The sequence below is a fragment of the Ceratotherium simum genome, chromosome 24 (genome assembly GCF_057802395.1).
Source record: "Ceratotherium simum simum isolate JZ-2026a chromosome 24, ASM5780239v1, whole genome shotgun sequence".
Taxonomy (NCBI): Eukaryota; Metazoa; Chordata; class Mammalia; order Perissodactyla; family Rhinocerotidae; genus Ceratotherium; species Ceratotherium simum.
In genome coordinates, this window is record NC_141923.1 from 41,399,984 (window position 1) to 41,407,424 (window position 7,441).

At 51.7% G+C, this 7,441-nt stretch overlaps 1 protein-coding gene across 1 annotated transcript; it reads left to right on the forward strand.

The window, feature by feature from the left end:
- Positions 1-1,097: 1,097 nt before the first annotated feature.
- On the forward strand, positions 1,098-5,820 carry SIX1 (SIX homeobox 1). Its single transcript, XM_004426214.3, has 2 exons — positions 1,098-1,915; positions 3,938-5,820. Exons 1-2 carry the CDS (start codon positions 1,356-1,358, stop codon positions 4,230-4,232), a joined length of 855 nt encoding a protein of 284 aa, XP_004426271.1. The 5' UTR covers positions 1,098-1,355; the 3' UTR covers positions 4,233-5,820.
- The last annotated feature ends 1,621 nt before the right edge of the window (positions 5,821-7,441 follow it).

The window sequence follows — 7,441 nt, forward strand, 5'->3', positions numbered from 1 at the left end:
AATCTACACACACACACTCTCTCTATTTAATCTTCTTGGAGCCCGCTATCGTCCTCACTTTGAGGGCAGTGTCCCTCTTAGAGCTGGGTAAAGATTATGTTACAACCTGATGGCTATTGGAGCCGGACACAGTTTTATTTAATTTACACCCCATCCAGCGCCTTTCGTACGAGGTTCTCAAAGCATTTTTGCTAATAGCAAGTGAAGCTTCTCCGCGTTCCTCAGTAGTCTCTGCAAACGCAACCGCGCAGATGGGGAAACTGAGTCCAGAAGCCTGCCGGCTTAAGCTATCTTATTTGATAAGATACCAAATCACAAATCAACCCTCGAAATCTTTATTTGCTCAGCAACTGTGCTCTAAACAGCTCTTCACGTGGTCCCAAATAGTCGCGGCCTTTTGAGAATGAGGGGCGCGCTATCCGGCTGGGAGTACTTGTGCCCTTTGGGGGGCAGTGGGGGCGGGGGAAGAAGGAAGAGGAAATTAGGTTTGGCTCCTGCAGCTGAAGTACGCCCGGAGAGAAGCCACTCTTCCAGCGGCTGCAGCCCGGAGCCCTGGTCTGCTCTTGTATTATTTATCCCGTTCCGTAAGCTATTCATCAATCCATTATTTATTCATTCCAACATTAAGGTAATTAAATATGAGCTCACCGGGAAAGGGCAAGTCTGCAAGGGACAGGGACAAGAGTACGGAGGGCGAGGAGGGGGAATTAGAAGGTCTGGAGTCATTGATTTGTGCAGAGATGTGCGCGGCTGCCCTTAGGTGACATTGGAAAGGGGGCTCACGTTGCAGGGTCCTGACGCGCTCACCCACTCCCATCCCCCAACCCCTGGCAGCGCGGCTGTCCCCCTCCCCCCAACCCCACCCCCCCGCTTCCCACCTCTCCGGGTCCTTCTCCTCCCATCACTCCCTATCCCCGGCTCCACAGTCTGGCCCTCCCCGCGCTGGGCGGCGCGGCCTCGCTGCCCTGCCCGGCGGCGCGCGGGCTGGCCAGCCCCGGATAGGCGCCGCCCGCAGCCAATCAGCGCGCCGGGGACACTGCGCGCTTTAAGGCCGCTGCGGGGAGAACAGAAACCAAGTTCCCCGGCAACGAGCAGCATCCACCCGGCGGGAGGCCGGAGCCAGCGAGGCCCGAAAGGCTGCGGAGTAAGCCCGCCGCTCCAGCGCGCCCCACGCCTCCTCCTCCTCTTCCTTGGCTGCCCATCCTCAAATCTCGACTCGCTTTTTCGCCTACGGAAAGCCTAGGGAGGGGGTTAGGAGCAGCCGCGCCCCCCTCCCTGCGGCTGCCGCCCCCTACTTTTTCGGCTCTGTTCCCTGCCGCGTGCGCCCGAGCAGGGCGCCCCGGCAGGCCCCAGCCATGTCGATGTTGCCGTCGTTCGGCTTTACGCAGGAGCAAGTGGCGTGCGTGTGTGAGGTTCTGCAGCAAGGCGGGAACCTGGAGCGCCTGGGCAGGTTCCTGTGGTCACTGCCCGCCTGCGACCACCTGCACAAGAACGAAAGCGTGCTCAAGGCCAAGGCCGTGGTCGCCTTCCACCGCGGCAACTTCCGCGAACTCTACAAGATCCTGGAGAGCCACCAGTTCTCGCCTCACAACCACCCCAAGCTGCAGCAACTGTGGCTGAAGGCACACTACGTGGAGGCCGAGAAGCTGCGCGGCCGGCCCCTGGGCGCCGTGGGCAAATATCGGGTGCGCCGAAAATTCCCGCTGCCGCGCACCATCTGGGACGGCGAGGAGACCAGCTACTGCTTCAAGGAGAAGTCGCGGGGCGTGCTGCGGGAGTGGTACGCGCATAACCCCTACCCCTCGCCGCGTGAGAAGCGGGAGTTGGCCGAGGCCACTGGCCTCACCACCACCCAGGTCAGCAACTGGTTTAAGAACCGGAGGCAAAGAGACCGGGCCGCCGAGGCCAAGGAAAGGTACGCGGCGTGCTTCCAGCTGCTCGGGCGACCCCGGGAAGCCTTCCTTTTCCCTCCGCCTCTTCCCGCCCCCTCAGGCACCCGTCACCGTGTCCCCCCCGGCGGCGAGAGCCGGTCCGCGGGGCGGCGCCCAGGCCTCCGCGGCTCTGCAGCGAAAGTTCATGAACTCTGAGATCGTTCGCTAGGGATGGGGACTCACTTGATTCGAGCGCCCGCGCGTGGGTTTCTTGGGGTGTGAGTGTGGGGAAATACTGGCGCTCGGTTTGTTTTTCATGTCTTGGCTGGCTGGGGCGAGGAGTGGGGAGTGGAGAATGAGTGGAGCGTCCCTTCTAGAAGGGACATGGTGATTGGTATCGCCAGGAAAGGGGTTCGGCGGGGGCTGAGGGTCGCGACCTTCTCTCCTCCTGCTCCTGGGCGGGTGGAGCTGGCCCGAGACGTCTGCGCTGCCCCCTCTCCTGGCCTGTTCCTTACTAGCTCTCTCCTGCTAGTCTTTGGGGCGAGAGGTCGCCGCTCCATCCCGCACTAGCTGTACAAAGGAAGGAGTCTTTCAAAAGAAATCCACAGAAAAGAAAGCTTTGGGAGAGCTGGCGCTGCATTGCTCCCTGGCGCCCCAAGCCGGGAAAGGATCGCTCCTAGCCGGGCTCCCTCGCGCGTGGCGGGCGCCGCGGCCCTGGCGTCTGGCTGTCCGCGCCGCCGCCCGGACGAGGAAGGGGTCTCGAGGCGCAGACTTCTCTCTGGAGCTCAGAAGGCAATATTTTTTTAACCTGTCTCTGCCTCCGCCCTCCTCGCGCCAACACCCTCGGCCCCCTGGCCCGGCTCCTTCCGTTGGCTGTAGAGTTTCCGACTGAGTTCGGAAGAGCTGGGGGAGGCGGCGGGGAGAGCGCGCCGGGAAGCCGAGGAGTTTGGGGAAACCTGAGCGCCCGGCCGCCTGGGTTTCCTTTGTTCGCTTCTGAGCCTGGGGGCCGAAGATGTCGCCTCCGAGTTCCCCTCTGGATGGGAAAGCACAGAGCCTGGACCACTTCAGCTGAAATGGGCTCTCTGGGAGAAAGGACTGCGAGGGAAGGGGAGAGCGAGGGGGAGACAGGCAGACGCTAGGGCCGAGCAGGATGGGCGAGCGCTCGGAAAGCGGAAGCGGCGAGGGCTTAGAAAGCCTGCCGTTTACAGCACCCAGTGCCCCTGGCGCCCTGGCACCCCGAGCTGCTTGCAGGCTGTGCGTGGTCGCGAAGTTTCCCCAGCCCGGAAAGGGCGCGCTGTTGTGGATGTCCGAGGGGAGTCTGAGGGGGACCCTGAGGAACTAAGGATTGAGCGAGTAACACGGGAACAGGGACAGTATGGTTCCAGTTAGACTTTAGTTATAAACCGGCCGTCCTATAAGCCAGGCCTCAGGGCCCACTCCCTCATGAAATCGGAGAGACTGGCTCCGCTCCCTGTGTTTACTCAGGTCACTGGGCCGCTCTGGACACCACTTCCCATGACCTGTCCTGCGTCTTTGAAACCACAACCTCCAGGCAGGGGCAGGGAAACTCGACGTTTAATTGTTTCCTCAGATGGGAACAGGACAATTGACTTGGTTCACTCCAAACATCTGTGCATTGGGCGCTGTTTGTCCCGATCATCTTCATCGCCAACAACTATTTGTTGGAAGATTTTCAAACTTAGTTACTTCTAAATGTGGTGCTAGTTGACAGGTATTTAAAGATAACTGTTTGAACAAAATTTTAAAAATAATTTTTGTGTTTCAAATAAACCCTGCCGATCTGGTTTTCTAAAATCTGGAAGAGGAAAGGAACTGGCTCTCCACAACTCTGTCGTAGCTCCCCATTTCTCCAGTCTCCTCTGCCTCCTCACTTCCCCCAGGACCCTTGGGGATGGGCGGGAGGGCAGAGCTCCTCCATTTGGGCCTATGACTGATTGCACAATGACCCTTTCCTCCTTTCAGCTCCCCTCTCTCCATCTCACACTTTTTTTTTTAACCTACATTTTTTTTTTTTTAACCATATGGTGTTGTCCTCTATTTCTTAGGGAGAACACCGAAAACAATAACTCCTCCTCCAACAAGCAGAATCAACTTTCTCCTCTGGAAGGGGGCAAGCCGCTCATGTCCAGCTCAGAAGAAGAATTCTCACCTCCCCAAAGTCCAGACCAGAACTCCGTCCTTCTGCTGCAGGGCAATATGGGCCACGCCAGGAGCTCAAACTATTCTCTCCCGGGCCTAACAGCCTCGCAGCCCGGCCACGGCTTGCAAGCCCACCAGCATCAGCTCCAGGACTCCCTGCTGGGCCCCCTCACCTCCAGTTTGGTGGACTTGGGGTCCTAAGTGGGGAGGGACTGAGGCCTTGAAGGAGCGACTAGGGACACTTGTAAATAGAAATCAGGAACATTTTTGCAGCTTGTTTCTGGGGTTCTTTGGGCATAAAGGAATGGTGGACTTTCACAAATATCTTTTTAAAACTCAAAACCAACAGCGATCTCAAGCTTAGTCACCGCCTTCTCTCAGACTCTTTCTACTTTTGCATTTCCCCTGCCAGTGCAGAGATCAGGTAAAAAAACAAAACAAAACAAAAAAACCCAAACAAACAAAAGCACCCTGTACCCAGTCTGGTTCCGGGCAACCATGTGCCTGCTTCAGAAGCCTTTCTTTTTTTCAGTGGATGGGAATTACAAATCAACTGGATTTTAATTATTTCCTTTTAATTTATTTATGGAAAAATCTTTTGGGAAGAGGAAAAGGAAATGAAAGAGAGAGAGAGAGAGAGAGAGAAGTCAAAATAGAATAAGAGCCTCCAGCCTGGGAGGACTGGTTGCATTCTTAAGGTGAATAGGAAAAATACGACCTTATAACTTTTTTTGATGGGGAAAAATTAAGTTTACATTTTTCACATTTAGTGTTAAACAATTTTATGTAGATTGAAATGCAAGAACAGTATTAGGGGAAAAAAACAAGTGCCTACATGTCTTAATGCTCTCTATGTGAGGCGGTTAGAAATAGACGTGACCATTAGTAATACAACTATTTTTGTCAAATTTGGTGGTGTTTTTTGGTTGTTGTTTGTTTTCTTGGGGTTTTTTTTATGGCAAATTTTAAAAATGTACCAATGTGAAAAAACACTTTCCTGAATGCCGTTACTTCCCATGCCCTCGAAGCTGTCATCTGTAGCCTCCTTTCAGGGTTTCTCCTGTTCCTAGTTTCTAGCTTGCAAAAATATTCGACAAATCTGGCAACCTGGTCTTTGTTACTAAAACAGCATGTGTTTTCAGGTTTCTTTTCTATTGTACCTAAACCAGTCTAAATTAAAACTTAGTAGAACACCAGGAGTATGATTCTGTTTCTGAAAGGTGAGTTGTGTGTTGCTGTCGTTGGGCCCTATATATGTGTATGTATATATATATTTTTTACAAATAGTTTTCTTGCTCTCTTCCTTAATGGTGATTATGAATTGCAGGGTACTTTGAAGGCCATCACCTGAACCAAGAGTGGTGATTGAATTAATTATATGACAGAAAAAGAGTGAATTTAGCTTTGGGGTATTTATTTATTTTTTTTATTATTTAGATATGCAGTTTTGTTTACCACTAGCTCTTCTCCACAGGCTTCCTATGTTAACTCAGCTTTTTTGTATTAACAAGTTTATGACAAGACTGTGAAAGTAAAATAATTCATCTGCTTGGGAAAGAAAAAAAGGGAACTCAAATAAGGATAGCAACATTGTGAATTAATCTGTATAAATAGATAGCAGACCAGCAGGACGGGAGCTCTTTGCAGCGCTGCCGGAGAGTGTCCAGAAAAATCCCAGTAACCATGTAGGCTCCATATTATTTTTGCCTGGGGCAAAAATGATGTATCTTTGTATTTAGCTTTTAAAATTAGTGAAACAAATGGCATTATTTATTAAAATTCTACTCAGGATAACAGGATTGGCTTGCTTGTGCTTTGTAAAATATTGTTCCCCAGAGAGAGTCTATTTATTTTCTGACATGACAGTTTCATAATTTTGATTTTTACCTATCTGTAAGTGTCACCATTAATATGTTCATTTCTTTGTTGCTCTTTCCTATCTTTCTTGTCCTGATCTAGGAGACTGGGGTAGGGGGGAGTGGGGATTAAGGCCTTCTTATTAGGAGTTTGTTTTTTTTTTTCTTTTTTTAATGTCAGATGGCTTTGACTGAGTTCAAAGGAGACAGAGTCACTGTACTTAACTGTAGTCACTTTTACTTATAAAGTCATTTTCCCCCTCTGTGATGGACAGATGTGCACACAGCCGCTCACAGACCATCATTTGGATTGGGAGCTCAGGGTCCCAATCTCCCTTGTTAGTGTTTTGGATCATTAAGTTGGTGTTTATTTAAGTCACTAGGGTGTTTATTCTCCACGTCTTGGGCCACGGAGAAATGCCACCCTCTGCAGGAGGGGCTCTCACAGGGGATCTGCACACATTCTTCACATTCACTCCCCAAAACAAACACCCTGCACAAAGATAGCTTTCAATGACCCTGACAGGCTTCAAAGGACACCGAGGAAATCTCCCTGGAAAATAAGGAAGGGCCAATTACTTTAATTTCTTACATGCCCTCTCTTCCTACTCCGATGACTACCCCCCCCCCCCCCCCCCCCCGCGCTCTTCCAGCTCTGCTTAGTATAATTTTAGACTTGTGGAAGTTCTGTCTGCCTGGGTGCGCGGGCCTACTTCCTGCTGCCTCGGTTGGTGAATCTTGGAAAGGTCTGCAGATCTGGGGAGGAGCAGAGCGGGCCGGTCCCGTAAAAGCCCCTGTGATTACTGCTTGTAAACTCGTTAAAAGGACAATTTTCTGTCACAGTCGTAAACTCTTTGTAAAATCCCTGGCACTCGATCCAGAGCGCGCATATTCCAGATGTGTTTAATAAGAAATTGCACAATATGCCTCCTCTCCGCCATCCTCGGCGCAGTCTGGCTAAACCAGGGAGAAGCAGGAGGAGGCGAGAAAGCTGGATATGGCTTAGAGTTTTCTTGGCAATCATTTTAGAGCGATCATTAGGGGGAACTAACCATATTTTTTTTTCCTCGAGGAAACCTTCGAGGACCAGCTGTGAAGGGACCTCCAATTTACCTTCTTGGCGTCGCAGTTTAACTGAATCAAAAGCCACTTTTCGTTTCTCCTCTACAGATTTCATAACGATAGCCAAAAGTAATGAACAATGGATTATAAATAAGTGTTTTTAGGACGAAACCTTACAGCATTTTGCCAAGTAAAATGAAAAAACAAATAGTAGAGCGATTTTTTTTTTTGACGTTTTATATCTGAACACACGATCGTGAGGTCCCGGCTGCCTGCTCGCCTTGACATCTTGGCTGAGAACGAAGTCTCCTAAATACTCGGAGGCCAAGAGGCTTGGCTGGCGGTGTCCGAGTTTTTGGCTTAGCAGGTAGGGAGCCAGGACCCCCCAAAGCCCCGCGAGCTGCGGGCGGGGAGGAAGGCGGCGCTGGGGCCAGGCACTGCCGGTCTTGAACCTATTCTCCAGGCAAGGACAGCTTGGTCGTGACCCCGAGC